We start from the raw sequence: 25,924 nt of genomic DNA on the forward strand, positions 1-25,924 counted from the left end.
CGTGCATCGCATGGGTTTTTTTACTAGTATACTATATAGCAGAAAAGAAAATGATAGAATTATTTGAATTTCTCCCAAAATTCTATGAGAATTACAAATCACTTTTTTCATCACATTTAGGCCATATTTAATTATTTTCATCATCCATATTTAATTCCATCTTTTAATCACATTTAGGCCATATTTGTTTCGGATTTTGAGTGCAAAACTGATTATTGGACTCAAAATTGAACATTTAAAAGCAGACCCTAAACTCATAGTCTTCTTAAACCCCCGACAAAATAATTCTAGATGAATGCACAATTTTGATAGTTTGCACTCCCTTCTTTGGTAATGAAACTCCTCACTTCATCAAACACTTCTCAGGTTGGCTGTTTAGAACTTTTTTGGGAATTGCAAGAGCCATTAACAGCTAATTATAAAAAGAGGAATTCTAGACTGAAGGGAGCCCTTGCAAAAAAGAGGTGAAAGGGCTCTCCTATTGGCTACACATCACCATCATGCATTAAGAATGGCTAAAGGTCAAACATGATGGTGATCCGCAGCCAATGGGGGAGCCCTTTCACCTCTGTTTTTGCAAGGGCTCCCTTCAGTTCCTCTTATAAAAAAAGTAAATGAAGAGGAGTTCCATTACTAAAACAAGAGATGCAATTTCAAAGCAGATGTTGCAAGTGATGTCAAATGACCCATCTGTAAATGTCAAAAGTGGGCCCACTGTTTCCCCTAACCATGTCCGCACATTAAGAGCACATCAGTATGGTAGGGAGGCTGTTCTCCACAGGAATCGACATCCCTGGATAAGCTGTTCCTGGTATTTGTTATTCCGCTTGGAGAATTTTCATCTTGGATTGGCCACCCTGCTTGCATAATAATACTATCCAACGTGAACAGAAGATTTGAAGCTTAACCAAGGATAAAGTAAACCTCGAATTGCTATCCCCGTCCCCACAGAGAACAGCTCCATTATGTTCAATTTGCTGTGGCCCGTTTAGTATAAACCCTAATCAGAAAAATAATGTTAAGAAAATTTGGAAAGGCATCATTCTACAGAGCCAAGTGAAAATACACGATCATTTAATCAGCCTTTTCTCACTTGACGGGTTCTTTATTCACAGATATCCATGTACATAGTGTTAGAGAAAGTAATAGAACATATATATCTCATAAAGGGACTCACACCACCTACAGCAGAAGGGCTAAAAAACACAATCAGTGAAAACACAATCAATAGTAGCAATAGTAGTAGTAACATAACAGTCAAGGAAACAAATACTTATACAAGTCAGTCGCGAATACGGTGTGTTCAACACAAGATCATTTCCACTTCTTGAACCTGAAGAACTTGCCTCCATGCTTCCCATGCCTCCAATGTTTGCCAAACTTTCCATGCTTTCCAAACTTTCCATGCTTGAACCTGCCATGGTGCTTGAATTTGCCGTGGTGGAGCCCATGGTGCTTGACTTTGCCGTGGTGGAGCCCATGAGTGAGGTGATGGGCTCCATAGGCAGCTGCGGCGGCAGCAGCTCCCCCGGCTAGCATTCCTCCCATGCCACCAGGTCCACGCATTCCCCCGGCTAGCATTCCTCCCATGCCACCATGTCCAGGCACTGTAAATGATAATAACTTGCTATTACGTTGTGAATTGTGTGTGTCACAAGAAGTTTTGAATCAGGGTTAGGAAATGTTCACTACCAGTCATCAAACGAAAGGATATTTTTCTATGATGAGAAAAGTGGATTAAGCATTTTAATGACATCCCTAATTGATGGAAAATGTTGCATCACAAATGCTGGGCGACTTACGTGTATGTTTTCAACCTACACTTGTCGAAAATCTTATGGTATTTCCAAAGAAAAATCATGGAAAACTGCGATCGTTTTCCAAAGAGAAATTATGTTTTGTGTGGTCATCTCTGGGAAATCAAGGACAGTTCCAAAGACACGAAACCAAGAACCTTTAAATTTCCCAAATGTTGGCAAAATATGTAGAGAGCAGCAACAATTTCATATGTGAATAAAATATGATATCATCAATGCATTTCTCCACTTTCAGACCATTTTGTAACCAACCAATAATGTGGTTTGGCTCCAATTCGTAAAAATAACTATAAATCAACAACTCAAAACTTGAAATCATCACAGCAGGAAACCATGAATATGAGAAGGTGTAGTCTATGCAAGGAGATACAAATCCAATCTTGATGCAAATTGAGGGTTTAGATCAGATTTGGGAACTTACAGAGAAATAAATGGGTTGCTAATTCAATAGGGCGGTAAACAGACATTTCCATCCAAGATGTACTCCTGCAAATAAAGGGGGTTCAAATATATATATATATATATATATGAGGAAACTGTTGGTGAGCTTAAGCTCACCAAACTTATGGTGAGCTAGCTTGCCCAATCACATGGGTCCCACATTTTGGGGAGTGATCCAAACCATTCATTTGCAAGGCCTTATCATAGGTAGGGAGTGTACCAAAAATCAGCTCCGTAGGATCATCCTAACCCCTCCATTAGTGGAGGACAAAAATGGGGCAGATTTGTGTCTGTCCATTTTTGTCCTCCACAAATGGACGGGTTAGGATGATCCTATGGAGCTGATTTTTGGTACACCCCCCATCTATGTAAGGGACTTTCAAATGAATGGTTTGGATCATCCTAACAAAGTGGCCCCCCATGTGATTGGGCAAGCTAGCTCACCAACAGTTTCCTCATATATATATATATATATATATATATATATATATATATAGGAAAGTGTCTCTAGTCTCTCCCCTAGATAAGCTTATCTACTCCTCCCTTTAAAAAAACACAGTGGGCCCACGCTGTTTGGATGATCCAAAGCATTCATTTGATAGGTCCTAACATAGATAGGGTGTGCCCAAAAAATCAGCACCAAAGGGTCATCCTAGAACTTCATTTTGTTGGGCACACCGTGTCCAAAATGGACGCATATAAACGTGGACGTTTATATGTGTCCATTCTGGGTACCACAAGGCACCACAAAACGAAGTTCTAGGATGACCCTTTGGTGCTGATTTTTTGGGCACACCCTATCTATATTAGGACCTATCAAATGAATGCTTTGGATCATCCAAACAGCGTGGGCCCACTGTGTTTTTTTAAAGGGAGGAGTAGATAAGCTTATCTAGGGGAGAGACTAGAGACACTTTCCTCATATATATATAAATATATATATATATATATATATATATATATATATATATATATATATATCAGTTAAGTGATTCTAGTCTACCGACTAGATAGCGTTATCTAGTCCGCCCTTATTAAGAGCCGTTCGATCTGTTGTGAAATGATCCCAACCGTACAACACTAAAAGAGGGCGCGTAAAGAAAAGAGGCGCCTGTTTTCCCTCTCTTTCTCTCACGCACGCTGGGTTTTCTAGGGTTTCGACTCTTAGAAGAAAAAAACCCAAAAAAACAGGCGCTCCAATTCTACGACTCGAGGCCTCTCTCTCTTGTTGAAAAAACTCGTTTTCTGGTTCTATCCCTCCCTGGTGAGTCGAAAAAAAACCTCAGATTTACTCTCTTTTTTTCACCAGCCATGGTTGTTTTTTACCGTTTAATACCCTTGCCAAATATCTATACCTAATACTTATGTGAGGGTTTTAAAGTCATTTTAAGATAATATCTTACAAGAAAGTCAACATTTGCAGCTGTTCTCATTTACGTGTAAGAAAGTCATTTTGCTGGAAGTTTTTGCCATTGGGCGGTGATAAATTCACCCCCTTCTATTCACTCCTATTTGTCAAAAATTGACTATACAGCCCACACCATAGGATGATCCAAACCGTCCATTTGATGGCCACCATTGGGGGTGATAAATTCACCCCCTTCTATTCACCCCTATTTGTGAAAATGGACTAGACAGCCCACACCATAGGATGATCCAAACCGTCCATTTGATGGCCACCATTGGGCAGTGATAAATTCACCCCCTTCTATTCACCCATATTTGTCAAAATGGACTATACATCCCACACCGTAGGATGATCCAAACCGTCCATTTGATGGCCACAATGTAAATAGATTGTGCCCCAAAAATCATTTCCAGATGATGATCCTAGCCCTCCGATTTATAGAGAAACTCTATATAATAAAAAAAAACAAGTAAACTAATTACCATGCCAATTATGCAAGCCATTGCCCTTTTTTATCATTTCGTATGTATGCCACTTTGAGTTATACAATTTCTCTATTGCCAATAGTTTTAATGCTTCTTTTAATTAACCATTACATTTTCTTCGCCGCGCGTGCATCGCACGGGTTTTTTTACTAGTATATATATATAAAAAGTGTTGGTGCGCTTAAGTTATTATAACACCTCCCATTCGTTTAAATGTTTGGGTCTCACATACAGGAACCAATGGAAGGCGTTATAACAAGCGCACCAACATTTCTCTCTCTCTCTCTCTCTCTCTCTATATATATATATATATATATATATATATATATATATATATATATAGAGAGTTAAGTGAAGCTACACATACGTGTAGCTAACTTAGCTACACCAACGGCTTAAAATACAGTGGGCCCACATTGTTTGGGTGATCCAAACCATTCATTTGATAGACCCTCACATTGATAGGGTGTGCCCAAAAAATCAGCTCCATAGGATCATCCCCACCCTTCAAACTGTGGAGGCAAAAATGGACAGATTTGTGAAGGTTTTTACGCGTCCATTTTTGCCTCCACAAATTGTAGGGTTGGGATGATCCTATAGAGCTGATTTTTTGGGCACACCCTATCTATATGAGGGCCCATCAAATGAATGGTTTGCATCACCCAAACAATGTGGGGCCCACTGTATTTTAAGCCGTTGGTGTAGCTAAGTTAGCTACACGTATGTGTAGCTACACTTCTCTCTCTCTCTCTCTCTCTCTCTCTCTCTCTCTCTCTATATATATATATATATATATATATATATATATATATATATATATTGACTGTGCTCGAAAGGTTATGAATTACGCCGGAGGGGTCCTTTGTTTCCCCTTTTCTATGCCAGGAATGGTAGCCCTAGCACATCCTTATCGTGGGAGGGGAAGAGATGAAAGATTCATAGTCTCGAAGACCAGCAAGAAAACTACTGCGCTAACGAGCAAGCAAACTACTGCGGTTTAGATCAGATTTGGGAACTTTTAGAGCAATAAATGGGTTGCTAATTCAATAGGGCAGTAAAAATACATTTCCAAACAATTTAAACATGGTAATCTTTTACAACTAAAGAATTCATACAATTCATAGCTATTAACTTCATCCATCAATATTGGAATTTAATCTATCCAAGCAGTGTTGCATACATCAGAACTATGACAAATCAAACTAGCTAGGAAAGAAATAAGATCACAAGTATGTGTAGCACAAATAACAGATCTAAAATATATCTACGCAATGGCTCAAATCATTATCTAACTAGTGGCAAAAGGGGATGGTCACAACTAACAAAGGCGACGGATCGAGATATTATGGTGATGGTATCTAGTGGTTAGGGGAATGGTTGGAAAAAAGAGGATATCAATGTGTGTGTGTGTGTGTGTGTGTGTGTGTGAGAGAGAGAGAGAGAGAGAGAGAGAGAGAGAGAGAGAGAGAGAGAGAGAGAGAGTATACTAAACTTCTTAACTCCCGTTCAATGTCTAGAACCAATGGGATTGTGTCTCACAGTCCAGATTATCTTTTCTTACTTGAATGAGAAATCTGAATCTAAAGTTCATTACTTTTATATCCGTGATCAGAACCTTCTATTGCTTTATTCCAGTTAGATTTCAGCAATTAGTTAATTGTTTTTTTTGGTGTGCCATTTCATAACCGTTTAACTCCACTAAACTGAAGGAAATGATAGTTTTCATGCTCTTGATCACTCATTTCAATATGTTAATCAGCTAGTTTATCACCTCGGTAACACCTTGATCCATCCCGTGTTTCAATCTGGTATATTCTTATATCATACCTGCTACCTCAGGTTATATACTTGATTTCTGTTTGAGAATGTTTTCCTAGCAGCTCATTGTCTGAACTGTTCACACTTTCTTTGATACTGAATTTTCTCTCTGTGATGTGCCTTTTGCGCTCCCGACGCTCCCGACACTTCACAATGTTTGAACGTACATAACCAGAGAGTAGGGTACATGTAGTTGTTCTTGCTTCCGCCACAGCCATCAGCGGGCCACGGGGCAGACAAATGGGTTTTGGGTGTTTTAAGTTCTATCCTTTAAGTAGTGTGCCATGGATTAGAAAGACAAGGGATTATATAAGGGGTTCAGGGTAACTAGTGTTGGGCCATGGGTACAAGGGTAAGGGTAGCAGGCCATGGGTAGTGATGCGGACATCCCCCACATAGGTCCAATCAAATGTAACAAAAATAACCAGAATAAGGTGTCTGAGTGAAATAAAACAAACATGTCCTAAGCAAATAAACTAATCATAAGGCTAAATCAAATCAAATCAAATCTAGGCCAAAGCCTAGGGTTGTGGGCTTGTGATGTCACTACTAAGGCACAAATGGCTAAGTGTCACAATGGGTATTAAGATTAATTAGCTGTCATACCTGGTGGAGCAGAGGGACTAGGATAAGCTGCCGGTGGGTATCCAGCTGGGGGATATCCTGCAGGTGGGTACCCTTGTAGGGGATATCCCTGAGGCGGGTACCCATGTTGAGGGTAGCCATGCGGAGGATAGCCTTGTGGAGGATAGCCTTGCGGAGGATAGCCTTGTGGAGGATAGCTTTGGGGAGGATAGCCTTGGGGAGGGTATGCCCCAGGTGGTGGCGGATATCCAGAGTGATGTCCTGGAGGACCTGCAAGCCCATATGCCAGATTTGAAAAATACCCTTTATCGTTTGTGTCTGAACCATCATACCGGTCCTTCCCACCTCCCATTGTTCTTAACTGCGAAAATGCAACAGATAAATAACTGTTATAATCAGGCCAGGTACACAAAAACTGATTTAAGAAAACACGGAGCTCAACAGACGGACTAAAATATACTAAAATGCTATAAGAAGTAACATTTGTGTACAGAAGCCTCCCTCATTTAATAGAGCACAAAATCTGATAATGAATAAATTTAAGAATCACGGTTAGTGATTTTGGAATTGTTGCAAAAGAAAGGATTGTAAATGCATAATAAATAGAATCAGTCACCATTGTCACCCCTCTAAAGATAATCACATATCTTTAAGAAGAAGGCACCATGTTCTTTCTTTCTACCACAAAATTTCTGCATGGATCAATAATCCTAAAAAAGATGAAGATGTAAGTATATCGGCCCAAGGCACCAAAGTAGGCCCTGGGAGTGAACAGGAAATTTCAGTTGTTACGAGTATTGAGCTATTAGGGAAGTTTCAGGCCTTCTTTTAAGTGCTGGATTTGTTTAAGACGAATGATGAAAATATCACGTAGGTTTTAGGGTTTTTAGGAGGATAGATTACTGATGTAAGATGTTCCTCATTTAAGTTTAACCAATGGCAGGCTTACTCATGTAGAAAGTTGGTTTGGGGCTGAAAAGTAGCCTATCAATTATAACTAGGGTTAGAAAAGAAAACTGTGGACACTTAATTGTATATATACAGTATTCAATGGAGTAAACAAAAATTGATGTTTTCTTATGACACTTGAGAATTTAGAGTGAAGTTTTCTCTAGAATCATACAAACAGTTCTACTAAACATTTTTATAAGAATTTTTCTAGTGTTGCTGCTGATTTGTTTATTTTCTGAAAATTTCTCTATGACATCTGCCACATAATGACACTAATTCAGTGTCTCCAACTTCATCGAATTTGTTCTAGGAAATTACCCAAGTAAATGAATTTATAAAGCCTGCCTATGGGTTAGGCAACCAACACCACTAACCACTACCTAAGTTTTCAATAGATGAGTGTTGACTTTTGAATAAGATGTGCATTTTGGGAGCCATGCTAACAAACAACATTTCATACTTCAATTCGCATTGCAACTCCCAAATGTCAAAATTCTAGGCTTATGTAGAAAATTCCAAAAACCCCACCTGAACATCAAAATTGTAGCTCAAACAAGCATCTGAAACCCAACGAGAACTCACATCCATGCCATGTAAGGAGGAAAACCTCCAAAGCGTGATAAAATTTGTGAAGATATTTTCACGGATCCTGGCTTTTTGTTCAAGAATTTACACATCTAGAATCTAGATTAGGTAACTCAGGAAGTCATGAAACCAGAAAAAAATGAATCCTATATACAAGCAGATAGAGAAAGAGAAGTATCCAAACAGGCAGCACCCAGAAAAAAAAAATCAATAACTTACCAAACAAATCTGATTCCTAAAAAGGAGATTCTATCAACCAGTGAGTTGAAGTAATATAACAACACATATACAAAGTCAGAATGAGAAGCATTAAACTCTACTAAAATCCATAAAACTCAAAGATCTCCTCTCAAATAAAACTAACATCCAAAATACAGCAAGATAATATATTTCTCTACAGAAACATTAGTAACTCCTTAGATTCATTTTACAGATCAAGGAAATCAATAAAGAACGGAGACTTAAAAAAAAAACAGATAAATCATCATACGAACCTAAAGCGTATCAAAGAAATGCAGTATATCAACACCTACACGAAGAAAAAACAGATCAAGAAGCATTAGAACTTCAAAGAAACCTAAATCCAAAGATTCCAAAAATTCTCGCCACAATCAGAGTCAGAAATTAGAAAATTTCAATGAAACCTTCAAAAATCCTGGTTCATCGAATCAAAGAACCTCCAGAAAACATGAATTTTACAGTCAAATAAAGGAAATCAGATCAAATTATTAGTAGAAATCGGAATCAAACCATGTTGAAATCGATTCAAATCAACAAAGAAGAAACCCTAGAAAGACTTATCCCCTATCTATCTACAGAGACATTAATTACCTCAGAAACGCAAAGATTAAGAAAAAGAAAAAGAAAAACTCAAAATCATTACCTCATAAAAGCTTTAAAAAATCAAATCCCCCTCAACTGCGGGGTTTTTTTTAGCTAAATATAGAGGGAAAACCAGACGGGATTGTACGGTAGAGATGAGTTTGGTAAATCGACGGCTGGATTTCAAAATAAACGGGCGTTGGCTTTCCCGTAAATAACTGAAAACGGATACCCAGTGAGACTCGTCTGACCAGAAAAGGTGGCCCTATGATTTCTTACTCGCTAAGCTAAACCAGACAAAATATGCTAAGGGTGAGAATAAATTCGCCCCCCTGTAGGATAATTGACACCCACTTAAATGAGCGTATGTGGCAGGCTTCCAGGCTTTTTTAACGTCTCCAAGGGTGCGAATTTATCATTGCCCTATGCTAAATAGGGAGCCTTTGTGGTTGTTCTCTCCTTCAAAAACGAGCGGCCACGTGGCTTTCCGTAAATTGTAGAGCAGAACCAGTCTTGATTTCTCGTACAATAGAACCTGTCTTAGTTAAGTTGATATTGATAACTTAATAACTTTTCTAACTTAATAAAAAAAAGAATTTACATGATGCCGACCGTTAAAATTGCAAGGGCGACCAAACCACCTAGCCCTTGATTTTTGATCGGGTGCGGCCATCATATAAAAACTCCATAAAAAATTACATCGGCTTCGTACTTCAAAGTTCAAACTAAATTAAAGATATCTGTTATTTATTTAAAGTAATGTATTTTTTTAAAGGGATTTGCTAGGGTCCATCGCATAAGGCATTTCACAGCTGGTCGTTCACATGTCAGACCAGCCACCTCGTGAATGAAGACAACAGCTTTTGTCTCCATTCACGAGGTGGGCGGTGTGACATGCGACAGACCAGCTACAAAATGCCTTTTGCGATGGACGCTAGCAATACCATTTTTTAAAATATGAATAGTATTTGCTATCTTGTAAAGGCATAGGACAAGGTGCACCCAAGACACACATATATAGAGTTCGTCTGCTTATCAGACGGAATCAGACGGTTAGGATCATCTTATGGAGATGATCTAAGTTTGTGACCTGACAAATGAACGTTTTGGATCATTCTATAAAGTGCGTAAAAACAGACTTCGCGCTCGTGCACGCAGGAGAGAGAGAGAGAGAGAGAGAGAGAGAGAGAGAGAGAGAGAGAGAGAGAGAGAGAGAGAGAGAGAGAGATTTTTTAGGATTTTAATAGGGGTCATAAGTGGAGTTGGTCAACCACTTCTAAGCCAAACATAGGAAATTAAAAAGTTATAAAAAAAATTGTATAAAAAGGGCTTGGCTTTGTATATGGTATAGTTAAACAAACGATTTGCTGGTCAAATATGTATAAAATAAATGTCACTACGCAAATCTCACACACATATTTATGAGGAAGAGATAGTGTGCCATTTGGATTTGAACGGCTTTTTATATGATATAGAGGTCACTTGCTCAATTATCCAAACCATTTATTTTCTAAGCCGTGCTACTCTCCAATTTGTAAAGGCTTTCTTTATGAATACTGACTGTTGCCTTTTATTTTCTCACCGTCTATCTAGTAGCCACAGAATGGAGAGTTGAAATCATTAAAAGAATAAGACAAAATCCGCTGAAAAGTGAGCCTATGTGACTGCTCTCACATGCAACATCACATCCGCAAAATGCCTTATGTGATGGTCGCTAGCAAATCTCTTTACGTATATATTAGGCGTACAAAATAAATGATTTGGATCATTGAGGCCCTGATCGGTTTAGATTGTGACAACTGATTGTGAGCCCCAAAGATGGAGATGATTTGGATCTTTGATTCTCAAGACTTCTATCACTCTACGGACAAAGAACTCTCAAATCTACACAAAAATTAACTTTATCCAACTGAGGGGGAGCGTGACACTAGGAAATAAGAAAGAGATACTTTTTAGAGGGCAACATATGGTGAGAAGAAGAAATTTTTATTGTTGCGTGCAATCGAAGCATGAGAGGGGGAGCATTCACATTGATGGGTGGTGGATGCAAAGTTATGTTGACTTTTAGAAGTTTAAAAAAAGGCTGTTTGAAAATAGATGAATGCTAAGCTGAAGTACGTCCTTCAACATGGCGATCGGAGTTCAGTCCCAGCCTACCTATGATAAAAGGGCGTCCTTGCAAAAAAAAAATCAGCTACAAGGGCACCCTTATGGACAATAAAACCAAAGTGCATGTATAATGGAACAAAAAAAATGTAAAATTAAAAGAATCGGAAGTGTAATTTTCTAAGCTGATCCAATGGTGGCCCCTTGTAGATGGTTTTTGCAAGGGCGCCTTCAATTTAGCATTCCTCTTCAAAAATATGGAGGGAGAGGAATCTCTCTCCTCTGATATAGTAAACTGTCTAATATTTTAGGAGGAAGTCTAAAGTGAAGGGAGCCCTTGGAAAAAAAAGGTGAAAGGGCTCCCCCATTGGCTGTACATCACCATCATGTTTGACTTTTCAGCCGTTATTAATACATGATTGTGATGTGTAGCAAATAGGAGAGCCCTTTCACCTCTTTTTCTGCGCGGGGGGGGGGGTCTCCCTTCACTCTAGAATTCCTCATATTTTATACCTATAGCATTAGTGGCATGGAATGTATAAAAATAATAGGGGAATGAATAGATGCTTACATAATGTGCAGCATTTTATTCTAAAACACGCACGGATTTAATAAAAATATAGTAGAGCCTACCTTGTTCAAAGATCTCAACCGTTCCTTTGGATTGCCTGAATAAAAAATCGGAATCAGCATCCAATTCTGATTCTGCTCGATTACAGCATTTGGTTCGAGTTCGACTGAATGAATGGAATAAGGAGCCGGAATTAAAATTGGGACAGAATAGATGAGCAATTTATGGCGCCACCTGATTCCCGTCCAGGATGTGGCAATGAGTTTTCAACGAAATCGGAATGAGGATGCAACCACAACCTCGTAGGGGGGCTATCATACAGTTAAATATAAGGAAACCCCCCAAAATACTCCTAAAGTGAATGGTAATTTGGGTATCTGATTGAACGAGGGCTGATGGTCACAGATCCATCATCCTATGTGTAGTATACACAACACATCATCCCTGTATAATAATGCATCAGAAGTCTTCTGCTGAGCAGTTTCATTTCTTTAGCTTAATCAAACAAATTTCATAAATGTATCTTGAAAAATACAAATCTACTTAACTGGGGTCTCATCTGCACCCTAAGGTTGCCGTGGATAGTTATTGGCTATGGATAAAGTTGCGCAATAATTCTTCAACCAAGAAGACGCAGACTGAAGGATTCGAAGCTCACCAGCGAGAAGATCTTTCGCCATTCGCCTTCGAAGAGCAACTTGGCTACATGTGGCATGAGAGTTCACGTACCCCAGCAACTGCAAACATCGAGAAACTTGCACACGTTGAATAATTTGATGAAAATCACATTGAGCTCGGCATAAAAGATGAGAAAAGATTACATGTTTCTCACAAGAATTTATCTAACTTCTTGTTCAACAACCAAATACAGAGTGGTTTTTTCTCTACCTTATATTTTGCTAATAATTGAAAATTTTTAGTAGGTATTTCTGCCATGAAGTTCAATAGCTATCAGCTGCTTTTTGAATGATTTCAGGTAAATTGGAGGGTTGAGAAATACCAAGTTTTTCTTCAAAAGAAATGGTGAGGCTAAACAACATAACAAATGACTAAAAGAACAGAATTAAAACTTTAAGGATAATAACATATAATATAGTTCTGATTATTCTCACTGAAAATTCAGAGATTTGGCATTACCAAAAAGAAACAAATTCACCTTTAGACTTACAAAACATGGGCAATGAGACAAGGATGCTATTTTTTTTTTTCTCAATTTTTTTTTTTTTTTTTGAAAATTGACAAATATATTTATGCCAGCAAAATTACAATGGGGACCAATACTCCCACTAGATTTACATAGTATGAATTGCCCAGGAGCATTCTCCTTGGCCCAAAAGAAAAACCCATTACCCCTTACATTACCCAATAGCCTCAATTTAATCGAATCAAGCAAAAAGTACCAAATTTGTTGGACCCCTAAGTCAAAATCGTGACCTGCCACGTCACACCGATTTCTCCACTGCAATCCGTTGGCAAATTCAATTTTCAAAAATCCCACTCGAAGGCTCAGAGCTATTGTGTGCCCCTAACCGTGCACGATAGCCAACCACCCAACATCATCATCCGATCTCCGGCGGCCTCCACCTCGAACCACCACCAAACACCGACGGCTCCCCATTAAAAATATATCAAATTCTTCCACCATCTTCTCCAAAACCTACTTCCACTAACCCAAAAATCATCCCATCCAAAAGTATACTCCTAGCAATAACCCTAAACCGTAACCCTAAAGACTATACTACTCCCCCACCTCCTTCCCCAATCAACCCTAACCCTAACAACCCTAAAACTCCCCTCCTCTTCCTCCTCCTTCAAACCTTAACCCTACAAGGTTCATTGCCGCTATCCACAACCTCCCTCACCTCCATATCCAACCTCTTCATTTTTTCCTGAATCCGAACACCATTTTCCTTACATCAGCCCCTTCCACAGCCTCCAACAACTCTCCTATCCATTTTCTCCATCAACCCTAACTAGATCCGACCCTTTCACCATTAAATCCGGCCTTCTCAAGCCCAGCTCCAGCCATTCCGCCCTATATATGGTCCACGACTTTCCATGACCCCCGGATCCGATAATCCACGACCTCATACCACCTATAGTTGGCCTTCCACGGCTCCAGGTCTAGCACCCTACGGCATTTCACGGCCACCGGCAACCTTCATGGTTTTCCCCAGCTTTACGGCCTCCATGGCTTCAGATCCGGCCTCCACGGCTCCCAATCCAACCTCCACGGCCCTAGATCCTGACTCCGCGGCCCTAGATCTAGCCACCACGGAAAAGCCATGTTCCAGATCTGGCCTCTACGGTTCCCTACTCGGCCTCCGCGGCTATCTTTTGCCAACCATGAGAGAGACGGTAAAATTAGGGTTAGCAATGGGGGGAAAGAGAGAGGGACACGAGCGAGAGAGAGGGAGAGAGAGGAAGAACGAGGGAGAGAGAGCGAGACGAGAGAGAGGAAGATGTGGGAGAGAGAGGAGACGAGAGGGAGAAACCGCCTCCTGCCTAGGGAGGGAGCTTTTTTTATAGCCATTTTTTCGCCCAAGTTTTTTCTCCGCTGAGAATGGCCTTCAATTATAGCAAGTTTTTTTTTTTTTTTTTTTTTTTTTTCAATGGCAGAATTCATCCCTTTTTAAAATATTCAAGAGGGAGGAAAATAAATTTTCTATCAATAAAGTTGATAGGTTTACCTTTATAGAAGCATCATATTCCTGAATCATTTGTGCAATTTGTGAAAGCAACATGTCATGTGCTTCAATCTCCCTACTGCTGTTTAGAGGACGTCGAGCCAGTCGACCATCAGTTTGAGCAGCTTCGTTGGCCATATCTTTCAGCTCTGAGCAAAGATGAAAATTGCATCGAAACTATGACTAAAATTGAGCACGATAATCAAGTTCTCGATAAAATAAACTAAAAAAGTAATGAGAAAGAGAAGAGCTAAACCTTGAGGCGATGTAGCAGATAAAACACGAACAAATGCTCGGAGTGATTGGGGAATGCCCCTCCCTTTGCCTCTAGAAGATCGCACTTCCCTGTTCAGATGGTGAACTATGAGAAAAAGTAACGAAGTCCAATAGCATTGTAATAAAGAAATATAATGCAGCCCAAACAAATTAATTATAGACATAATTTTTTGAATTGCAGTGTAGGTTTTATTAAAAAAGGAAAGTGAGAAGGCCTACGACTGAGGTAGCCTAGGCTCAAAAAAAAATATGAAAGAAAACATAGATATTGAATAGGATGGAAAAAAAATTTTGGAGTCAGTTGAGGCATTTAACACATATTGCAGGTTATTGTAGATGTGTGCATTTACATAACCCAAGCACATTTCAAGAAGCTTGTTGTACAATAGGGAGATCATAGGGACAAAATAATATCTCATAAATAACTTGGCCGAAAAGGAGTTGTTTTTAGATCCTACCATTAAAAAAGGAATACCAGTTTAATTCATTTTGTAGAATACATTAAAATATATTGTTTCTGAGTGAATCATTTTAATGGACTAAGTCAATAATCAACTGTTTAAGTTGCCAAGGAATGCCTCTTGGAAAAAAAAATTGGTTCTAAGTTTTTAAACACTTCTTTTGATAATTAGTAACTATAACTGATAAATAAGTGAACTTCTAAATTACACTGTTTAAATTATTTTAGTATAATTTGATATACACACTTCATAAGTGCTCCCGATTCCTGAAATTTGAGAGCCATATCTTCCTAAATTTTTTTATTACAATTGCATCCAGAGACTTACACTCGAATCTATTACTCCTCTCTTTTCATACAACTAACGTTACACTCGCTTAGTGACATAAGGTACACTCCCATCCAAATTTTATAATGTTGACACATTCTTGTCTCTGATTCCCTAGTTTTGGCATCCACAATAATGTTGTGCATTTGTATCAATTTCTTTTTTTATAACAATAATGGCATTTGCATCCTTCGATGTAGCAGTAAGCTTTGATAGGTGGCGTGGGTGGGTGGGTGTGTTTGGGGGGGGGGGGGGGGGGTGTTTCGTGGTCCTCTGACAGTAATCTTGATCACTACTATTACTTGCAAGGCAGGAGTTGGGGAAGAGAGAAGAGGGGGGGAGGGGTGTTTCTCAGACAGTAATGGCAGAATATTTTGGTCCTTTGTAGGTCTCTGCAATGATAGTGATGAGGCAGAGGCAGAAGTTCGGGCCCCCCGGAATGGTGTCAAGTTGAATCACAGAACTGGAGCCGTGAAGACTTGGATTGAAAGACGACTCCATTAACACCATTAGATGTGATTGAGGGAGGAGACTATCCCTCCTCGGTGAATCAAAAACGTCTCTAGGAAGATCTTGGATATCCTGCATGTGATTGAGTGCTACTTTTCTCACATTCATAGAGAGGGCAACACTCTAGCCAACACACTGGCTAATTTTGGTATAACACTATGGCTGACACACTAGCTAATTTTGATGTATCTTGTGATAGCTTGATTTTTATTTTTTTTGAAATGGCAAGATTTTATTTTTGATGTATCTTGTGATAGCTTGATGATATGGCATGTGATGCCAGATTGTAATTTCGTTATTTTCTTATTTACTTTCTTTTTTCTCACTTTTGTATCTACTTGCACTAGCCTGGATTTTTTTCTTTAATGATATTCACTTGTTCGGAAAAAAATAATTTTATAAAAACCAGAAAACAAGGATATGGACAACGGGGATGGGACGGCCCAACTAAATAGAAGGAAACAATAACAAAGGAAAAAACAACTTCACTCCAATGAAAATTCTGGTCTATCTCTTCATGGTAGATCTCGACATGCTTAAGTCCTTCCCTAGAAAGGGTATCTGCCACATGGTCACTGCTCCATAGGATGTGCCCAAGGGAGGGTGCCGACCCAGCACATCCCAAGATTCCATTAAAGATGCCACAAGCCTGGGCTTATTCACCCACACAATCACATTTAACCGAATAAGCCACCACCCATAACAAGCCAGATATTTCCTCTGAAAATCCGATAGCTAATTGATTTCCTATTTTTTTTAGTCTTTGATACTAAGTGGCGTAGAAACGCTTTAATAATCCCACTGATGCGTATATCATAACTCCTACACTGGTTGGTTCGGGTAACCTTCACATTGCCATCAAACTTTAATGAGGGAGTATCTAAGTGAGTAGTTTGTATCTAGCCACCACCAGCTCTGAATTGTATCAACTCATAAACAAGCCCCAAAACTCTTCTCTTGCTAGAGCCAAATGTATGACTGAGAACTTTACGTCCACTATCAATCCCCACGTGGGTTGTAACTTTATCTTCAAAAGTCCTCTTGGTCTCATTACAAATGCTCCATAACACCACATATGGTGATATTCCTTTATTGCAAATAGCCCCATCAACCAACTGAAAGAAAGGTCAACTTTCATTGTTAGGACTTAGGAGTGCCCAAGAAATTGAAACATTTGAAGATTACCAACTAGATCTTCATCGCCACCCTATAATGAATAAAAAGATGGTCAGTGGATTCCTTTTCCTTCCCACACATGGTGCATCTATTAGTGTGTCTAAATTCTTTATCGCTTAACATATCACTAAGTAATCAAGAGTTCCATTTACTGGCATTTGTTGTCCAACAAAAACCTTCTATTCAGGGAGTTATAATTTAAATAGAATGAAAAAATAGAGCACTTGCATGACAAAAACAACCTCAAAGATGTGTGTCCAGCACCTTCAGATCAAATCCAATTACTATGAAACCACTTCCATCTGTTTCCTCATCAACAAATGATGATATGGCCTCTGATTTTGCTTCAATTTTTCGCAGAGAGAGAGGATAAAAGCACTCCACATCTGGACCCTCGAATTTCAGATTTCTAAAATCTCTAAATCTTCACAATGATGCAGGACAATACCTAATCAAGGGAAAATCCTACACGCTTTAGGAACTATCTAGGGCTGAAGTAACACGTGATTATTCTACGAGCAGCAGCAATAATGAGAAGTAAATTGCAATTAATAATTAGAAAGCTAACAATTAACAAGAATTAACTTTATGCAAACTAATCAAAATATAAAGATTCGTAGGATGATTTGTTAATAGCAAAATTAGTCCTAAACTAGGTTTTACGCATGCAACCAAATAAAAGAACTAAAAGCTAATGCAAATATCGATGAATTAGATGTAAACAAGCATGGAAATAGTAATAATCAGTGAAGAACAACAGAAAAATTATCAACAACAGTAAGGGTTTAAAACAGTCTAGATTTAGGCAAAAGGGTATTTCGGTAATCTCATACTAAAAAAGGGGTATTTCAGTAATTTACAGATCTGGAATTTTGGGGTTATACTGCTGTCTAGATTATAGTTTTTTTTTATGGGTGTCCATATTATAGTTATGAACTTATGATCTAGAAAGGTAAAAAGAAGTAAATCTAGGGTTTAGGGAGGGGTTTTGATAGTGGGTTTAGGCTAGAGATCTCAAAAACTAGTTTTAGGGCTTGAAAAGGGTGAAAATCTCAACTAGGCTCAAAGGGGGTTTAGGGTAAGGGATCTTGAGTATTTTAGCTAAGGTTTAATCACAAAATCAATCCCTCAAAATCTCAGATTGAGAACTTGAAGAACAAACAAGATATATGGATTTTGGTTTTTTCAACTTTACGGTCCAAAACAGAAAGAAACTGAAAAGATTAATGTACTAACCTTGTTGTGCAGATTTGACAGAGAAAGAGAGTAGAAGAGAAGAAGAGAGAAGATGAGAAGGATGGTTCCAAACCACTAAGAAGAAGAGAGAAGAAGAAAACTCAAATTTCTGGCTTCAAGCAAAACGTCAATTCTATTAAATATTCAAAAGTCCCTTACATTGCTTTCATAAGATGTATTTATAAGAAAAGAAACCCTAGAAGATAATTTGAGACCTAAGCAACTAATCTCAACCATTCATCTAATCCAAAGTAAACTAAATAAAGTTTAAAACTTACTAAAATAGTAATCACATAATAGACCTATACCCATAACCTGCTCAAATCACATCCAAATCATGTGATCTTGGATTCATTAGATAGGTAATTGAAAACCTTTCTAATAATACCAAAAACACGCCAAACATATGAGATTTATGCCTAAAAAGTAGGCTACAAATAAAATGACGAAAATAGAAGATAAATAATAAAAAAAAGGACGCCCATGTCTGTGACCCATGCTAGAGTCTCTACCATCAGTCTCGTTCACATCTGCGCTTGTAAACCTTGAATTCTTTCACATTGTTGATGTCCCCATCACACAAGCTTCTATCAAAATCAATCATATCAAATAAAACAGTATCTAATCAAATCCCAGGATTTGCCTTAGGTCATATGTAATGTCCCAAAACATAGTCGTATCATAATACGTCCCATCATGGATCAAGGATTTATGTTTGGCTAGAGAGGTAGGCCCACTATTTATGTCTTCGGCTAGCAAGTAAATTTGGGTGGATTTCTTTTATGTTTTGGAGCTTTGAATAAGTGAAGGTTGCCATGAGGCCTACCTACCCTTATTTCTTAAGTGCGCAAAAGGGAAGAAGGGAGTACAAGGGGTTCCTTTGTGCACAAGGTGAAGAGGGAATTTTCTTTTGAGTGGAGAGTTCCGTGTACCTTTGAATTTTCATGAGTTTAGGGGGTTTGAGAATAAAATACCTACTATGGTGCCTACAATGGTGTTAGGGAAGCAATTTTGGGTTATTTGCTTCTTCTACACAGAGTTTGGACCAGTTACTGTAGCTGATCTCTCCTAGGTAAGCAGTGTGCGACTGTGCTCCCCTCTGAACTTTTCACTCTCTTGGTTGACATCAAGCAGAGGTGAGATCCCAGACATCTTTGATTTGTTGTTGGTTGACATCCTTGGGCCAGTGAAATCTCAACCATAGAAGACTTTCAGACAATTTCCATGCTATTTTGAGGCTCATCACAGATTCTCTTCAACTGATCTTTTATACTCATTGGATTTGGGTTATTGGAGTAGTTTATTTCATCATATATGGCAAGACTCAATATGTCATATTCTTGATTACTGAAACATCGACAATTGCATTTTCTTATTCTCTAATTTTGTGAATTGTAGTTTGTGGTTATGGTGAGACCGAACTGATTATTGTGGTCATCGGTGTATCTTCAATGCAATTCTTAGAGTTATCCTATGTCAGGTTTCTTCTATTTGCAATATTATAAAGGAAAATTATCGATTACTTCCTGATCTATTCATTGTGAATGCTAATATTGATGTTAAGATTGCCGAGTTGCTGTTAACAATTGGTGGGCACATGTTCATGAATGTCGGTCATCCATAAAATAGTTTAGGGTACTTGTTTAAGCTTGTCGGTCACAGTTTAATATAGTCGGACATCATTTAATTGTTGTCCGACATTTATTTAAGGTCGTGGGACATTTATTTATTATTGTCAAACACTTAGACGTGGTTGCCGAGCTATGGAATATAATTGTTGGTTACTACATCGGATGAGGCATGAACGGTACCGCTGATGACGTCACTCATACAGCCCAACAGTGGCACGATTATTCACTTAAGAGAGAATTACAAGAAACTGACAGAAATACCCTTATTCATGGAAACATATCTTAATACATTGAAACACCCATATACCAACAAACTTTTGGTTGGAGCCATTGTAATTTGGTATATTCTAATTTCTGAAGCTAAAAAATACAATTCTAAAATTATATTTAAATAACATCCACATCCTCATTCTAATCATTAGAAAGGATACATGCATAAATGAAAATAGTAAAGAAACATGGAATCAATACCAACTTGATTGTGAAGGAACTCCCAAAAGAGTTGAAACCATTTGCATATGTGATGGTTGGCATACAATGTTTCTGCAAAAGTTCCAATTTCAACTTGCATAAAGGATCGTGTTGGGATATACCCATCCAAATCTGAACCTGAGTGATTCACATTATTTTGTCTAAGTTAGAGTTTTTTTTAGAGTATCTAAAGCATGTATTAGGCCACAAAAACTGCAAAAGATAATGAAGTATATCATATATAATTACTGTGCATGCAATAAATTAAGTGATGCATTTGCCATGAAAGAAAATGCAAATGAGAATGTAATAAGAAAATGAAGAAATAGAGATAAAACTAGTCCCCAAGTTATTGTTGTTACATAGTGATTTGAAACAGAACACTTCAAAATGACAAATATAAAGATAAAACCAATTGGAAAATGCAAGGGATGGTTCGCTTTGATTTTAAAGAACACAGGCAATAAAGTTAGCAACGTCTATGAATCACCACTACTGGACCAGTTTTAGGATTGTCAAGGAAAGGTTTACTTTAGCAACTTCTATGAAATCCCACTGCTGGAACAATTTCGGGATTGGTGAAAATTATACTTCAAGAAGAAACATAAAACGTAATTTACTCGAGAGAAATTATTTGACCTAGAAGTCTAGAACCCACTCCACTCATATGAAGATAGGAAAAATCCAAAATCCGAATAGTATAGTAGCCCTCTCACGCCCTTCTGAGTATAGATTCGTAGCTGCGCCCCGTTACGTGATGGGGGCCCCCTCTCACGCCCTTATGAGTATGGTAAGTTCGCTTGGGGCTTGGGTCTATGTCAATTAAAGGGACTCAAAAAACATTACAAAATCTTACCTCCGTCTTGGAATTTCTTGGAGGAGAAGCAAGAACCGGGCCTTTTCTGTTCGATGCACCGGGAGTTCTTTCGGCATGGGCAGCAATAGGGGTGTGCACTATTCGGTTAACACCGAATTAACCGACCGAACCAATTTGGTTTTTCGGTTTCGGTTCGGTTCCTGGAAAAATCGGTTCGGTTTCGGTTTCAAAACTAAGTTTTTTTCGGTTTTTGGTTTTGGTTTCGGTTTCTAAAAGTAACTAATACGGCTAACCGAAATCACCGAATTAGCTGTATAAGCTAGCAATAGTTGATTCTCCTCTCTCTTTCTGCAAGGAAAATAGCAAGAAATCTCTGACCAAATCTGCGAAGTTGACACCCAATCCCATCTTTTTCCTGATTTGGGGAAAGGTAAAGAAAATATTACAGGTTTTGCCTTATCCACATTTATTGATGCAGCAAGTACTGTCCCGTCAACACATCTTGTGACTGGCCTAGCTGCTAGAAAGGACAAAGGGAGTAAAGGACCTCCTTATCTCTAGGCCTCTAGCTGGTCAAAGTTGAAATTTCAAATTTTAAAAAGCTAAAGCATAAAAGTAAAACTAAAGTCATCAAAGCCACCTTGAGACAGAGAGACTATCAAGCTAGATTTGGGGATTTATTTTTCACTCCTCTTCTTCGACGCCTCGACAGGACTTAGGGTTTGAGACTTTGAGTGACGGCACCGCCGCCTCCAAGACTATAACGGCCTCCGCTCTCTGCCTCCGTCTCTTTCTCACCGAAGCTCGCCTCCTTCTGTTCTTCTCCTCGGCGGCCCCCGCCTCTCCGCTTCCGTCTCTTACATCATAGATTCACGGGTATTTCATTTCTGGTTTTCTTTTTTTATTTTCCCAGATTTTGAAATTATGGAGCTACTCTATGATCAAAATATCAGTATGTTACTTCCTAGTTCCTACAGCCCTTCATGGCTTCATCTTCATCATATAAAACCTTGAAATTCCATACGCCTAATTCGGTTATAACCGAATAACCGAAGAACTATTTCAGTTCGGTTAGTTTCGGTCCGGAAAAAAATCGGTTTCGGTTTCGGTTACTGTTTTTTACTAACCGAAATTATTTCGGTTACTAAAAATATGGCATTTCGGTTCGGTTATAACCGATTGAGCAGCCCTAGGCAGCAACCTTCTTTTCTGCCGAGTCCTTGGATGGGCGGGTAAGAAACTTGCAAGGATGCGTTCACTCGGCTTCTATTGATGATCGAGACAGGAATAACTAGAGGTCCCTAGGTAAAGGGATTCCGCAAGGCAGTCCCCTGTCCACCAGGCCTATTCTCTCTTCTCTAATGCGCACTGCTTGCTCAAAAGCACCTTCCTGCTAACCTCTTGGCTTTGCTTTCATATTATACTGAGCTTGCTTTCCTCTGAACTGATTAATCGTTATGCGCCAAACAAGCAACAGATTTTTTTCTTACATAAGCAGAAGGGAATCTTTTAAAGGAATCAGCTTCTAAGGCTGTCTTTAACAAGAGTCCCCGCTCCTCTTTGCTTTCTTTCCTCTTCACTTCGCTAGCATCCCTCTTTGCTTCCTTGCTAGTACTAGACTTTGATAAAGGAAGGGAATGCTACCAGACTGATACAGAGGAGTAGAACTATTTAAAGGGATTCGTGGACAGATTGGACAGCTACCGATTAGACCGATTGAAGAGTTACATGACAAAAGGAAGAGCAAACAAGGGCTGGGGGAGGTCCCCCAAAGCCCCCTTTAGGCGCACCGTTTGCTGATACAGGACAGGACAAATGCGATCGTTACAAGAGCAGTGATACAGAAAAGGAATAGACTGATAAAGACAGGAGACTGAAAACAACTGATTTGACTATCATCGTAGATAATCGTAGAACGTTCACGAGGAGCATCTCAGGAACCCGGGGGCTAGGATACTTTTGAAGAGTTTTCAAAACATTCACTGTGAATGGCGAGGTGCAAATGAGGGAATGCTTATGGTGAGTACCTAGGCACCCAGAGACGAGGAAGGGCGTAGTAAGCAACGAAATGCTTCGCGGAGTTGAAAATAAGCATAGACCCGGAGATTCCCGAATACGTCAACCTTTCGAACTGCTGGTGAATCCATGAGCAGGCAAGAGACAACCTGGCGAACTGAAACATCTCAGTAACCAGAGGAAAAGAAAGCAAAAGCGATTTCCGTAGTAGCGGCGAGTGAAATTGGAGCAGCATAGACTAGCTGAACGAAATTCACGAAGTCCTAAACAACACACCTTGCTCATAGTACCCAATCTACAAACATATCAAAGGTGGTTGACATAACAATGTGGCTCTGAAACTCTCAGCGAAGAGAGCCCCGAGATGATTTCTTGTTATGAGAAAGAAAACTGATATTTGCAACTCCTTGTTCTGATAGATAAATGTTGCACTGCCCCCCAATGTAACGGTTATTCTCTCCTCTTCTCCCTTTATAGGGTATTGATGTCTGGAGCAGGGTGTTCGTGCACCCTTCACTTGATTAACACAGAGTACTCAGAGTTAGCGTTGCATTGGTATGATTATGAGGAGAGGTAAGTGGTGGTGGTCAGTCAACCTGAGCTGGCCAACAGTGAGAGGAGTGCTGGGGACAGACCGTTGGAACGACTTGTGGATGCAGAGTTGATTTTTGTCTTTGTTCATACTCAAACCCGAGTTGTGACTTTTATTATAGTTGGACAATGGATGTTTGTGTATATAATCAAAACTCAGGCCATTTCCACTTTGTTGGAAGTTAATACATGGATTGTAGTTTGTGAAGTGTGATGATAACTCGCCAAACTCTATGGTAGCAACCGCTATTGATCATAATTACCTACAGCTCTAAATGGGGCGCTTTTTTTTGTAATTCCACTTCTCCTGCCTTTTCCCCTGGGTTCACAAGATTTTGCTTTACTTATAGGGGAGCTCCCTCCAATGTACACAGATAGGGAGCAATAGCTCACAATCTACTCAAGCACCATGCCTTGGGGTTTGTCACCTTATGATGTGCTCAACCTTCTCAAACTCTTCATCCTCCACCTCTTGCCTCGACTATGTCGTTACTTGCAATCATGACAAGTGGAGAAAAAGGTGTTGGAACAACCATTTACTTCATGTTCGGAGAGGCCGGTTGATCATTCCGAGCTTCTAGCTTCATTGTGGTTGATGACGAAGCAGTCGAGATGACTAGGCATCTCTCAGAGGTTGAGGTTAAGTATGTTGGAGAAGCCCTTAGCCTTGGGGAGCTTTTGAGGTGCGAGTGGATGCATTGCTCAGCTGTTGGCTTCACTATGGTTGTTGGGGGCTGTCGAAACAACAAATTACTCCAACAGCTTAAGCTGCTGAAGAAGGCGTTATTTAATCTTTTATACCTTAACACTCCCCCTCATGTGTGGCCCCTCTTTTTAGGGTTTGGCCTACACGTGGCACATGTGGCACCTCTTTTTTGGGTTGGCCATTGGATGTGGATTTTTTAGTATCAAGGAGTTTTGAACCTAGGACCTTTGCTTTGATACCATGTCGAAACAACCAATTACTCCAACAGCTTAAGCTGTTGGAGAAGGCGTTATTTAATCTTTTATACTTTAACAGGGGCCCATCAGGTATAGGTGCTGTGCTGACTGGATAGACGATCTACTGAGGGTTTGTAGAGGGTTCAAGGAAGGGGTGGACAAAGGGAGGACAGATTCGATAGTGGAGGAATAGAAAGAGGAAGGTGAAATTAAACAAAAAAAAAAAAAAACTTCTTGTTAAGTAATCACTTTACAAGTCAACCCACTTTGGTGATTGAGAAAGGGAGAGCTACCAGTAGTGACTGGTAAAAGCATCAAAGAATAGGCTATGGGATCTGGAGTGGTAAAAATGGGGTAGACATATCTGTTCCATAAACACACACACACACACACACACACACACATATATATATACACACACAGAGGAGAGAGAGAAGCTCAAAATTACTTCTTTTTTTTTTGCCTTGTTAGGATAAAAAAAAATTAAGTACGGACAGAATTAGACAATGTGGTGATTTAAATGAAAAAAAATACAATAGAAACAAAATGTACACAAGCAAGGATCCATGAAAGTAACACTGGGAAAAGTGCAAAAGGCCACATCAAGCTTCATATAATGCACTGGTCATAATAAACTTTTTTGGGTACAGAAATCTGAGTCTAACCTGATCATAAATATTATATGAAAGTGTAAAACCAAAGTCCAGCAGAAGGGTAGCATTTGAAAATTTTCCATATCTTATGAAAACCTGAAAAGGAAATCAAAGCGTTAATAGAGTTTCCAAGGTTAAGAACTCATATTTGTATTTGACCGAGTAATAATACAAATAATCATAAAAGATTGCTGATATCGAAAAATTACATGGAAAATTAACACAATATGATCATTGTAACGAAACTATATCGTCCAAACAACAGGTAGAATAAATAAGGCATGAAAATAAAGGAAAATTCTAGCAATCAAAGAAAACACCATGCAGTTTTTCATGACTATGAATGCTAAATACTCCAAAAGGAGAAAGTGCCAATTTGAAACGAAAGAACCCCCAACATGCCAGAGCATAACAAGGAAGCAGGAATCTCTACTCATAATGGGGAATCGCAATTCCGTGAAACGCGATTTGGAAACGAGAATCTTCTCGATTCCCCTATTTTTGGGAATCCCGTTTCGGAAACGTGGGAAACGTGATTCCC

General features: G+C 39.1%; 2 protein-coding genes across 4 annotated transcripts in view; both read right to left on the minus strand.

Annotated features, from left to right (window-relative positions):
* Positions 1 to 1,027: 1,027 nt before the first annotated feature.
* On the minus strand, positions 1,028 to 9,124 carry LOC143880492 (uncharacterized). 2 transcript variants are annotated; one of them, XM_077383540.1, is made up of 4 exons: positions 8,974 to 9,095; positions 8,585 to 8,619; positions 6,576 to 6,915; positions 1,028 to 1,607 (listed from the first exon to the last, which is right to left on the minus strand). In XM_077383540.1, the coding sequence occupies exons 3-4, from the start codon at positions 6,904 to 6,906 to the stop codon at positions 1,315 to 1,317; spliced, it is 624 nt and encodes a 207-aa protein (XP_077239655.1). In that variant the 5' UTR covers positions 6,907 to 6,915; positions 8,585 to 8,619; positions 8,974 to 9,095; the 3' UTR covers positions 1,028 to 1,314. The 2 variants fall into 2 exon arrangements, with proteins under 2 accessions (XP_077239655.1, XP_077239656.1); XM_077383541.1 differs by lacking the exon at positions 8,585 to 8,619 and having other exon boundaries at positions 8,974 to 9,124.
* Positions 9,125 to 11,659: 2,535 nt separating this feature from the next.
* The window catches only part of LOC143880493 (ribulose-1,5 bisphosphate carboxylase/oxygenase large subunit N-methyltransferase, chloroplastic-like), a 50,056-nt gene continuing 35,791 nt past the window's right edge, over positions 11,660 to 25,924 (minus strand). Inside the window, exons 11-16 of one of the 2 annotated variants that reach the window (XM_077383543.1) lie at positions 25,396 to 25,479; positions 20,369 to 20,502; positions 14,533 to 14,621; positions 14,280 to 14,425; positions 12,138 to 12,326; positions 11,907 to 12,033 (exon numbers count right to left, since the gene is read on the minus strand). In XM_077383543.1, the coding sequence (XP_077239658.1) occupies positions 12,156 to 12,326; positions 14,280 to 14,425; positions 14,533 to 14,621; positions 20,369 to 20,502; positions 25,396 to 25,479 (624 nt within the window). In that variant the 3' untranslated portion in view covers positions 11,907 to 12,033; positions 12,138 to 12,155. Of the gene's footprint in view, positions 12,327 to 14,279; positions 14,426 to 14,532; positions 14,622 to 20,368; positions 20,503 to 25,395; positions 25,480 to 25,924 lie in introns of both variants that reach the window. The other variant, XM_077383544.1, reaches the window with a different exon arrangement.

The sequence above is a fragment of the Tasmannia lanceolata genome, unplaced genomic scaffold, assembly GCF_043159265.1.
Source record: "Tasmannia lanceolata isolate RefF3 unplaced genomic scaffold, GAP_Taslan_0.1 ptg000006l, whole genome shotgun sequence".
NCBI lineage: Eukaryota > Viridiplantae > Streptophyta > Magnoliopsida > Canellales > Winteraceae > Tasmannia > Tasmannia lanceolata.

Excerpts from the sequence above, each read along its gene's own strand:
- LOC143880492 (XM_077383541.1), bottom strand. The coding sequence starts at position 6,906 with ATGGGAGGTGGGAAGGACCGGTATGATGGTTCAGACACAAACGATAAA. Across the intron at positions 1,608-6,575 it reads TAGTCCCTCTGCTCCACCAG|TGCCTGGACATGGTGGCATG; the intron begins GTATGACAGCTA and ends TATCATTTACAG.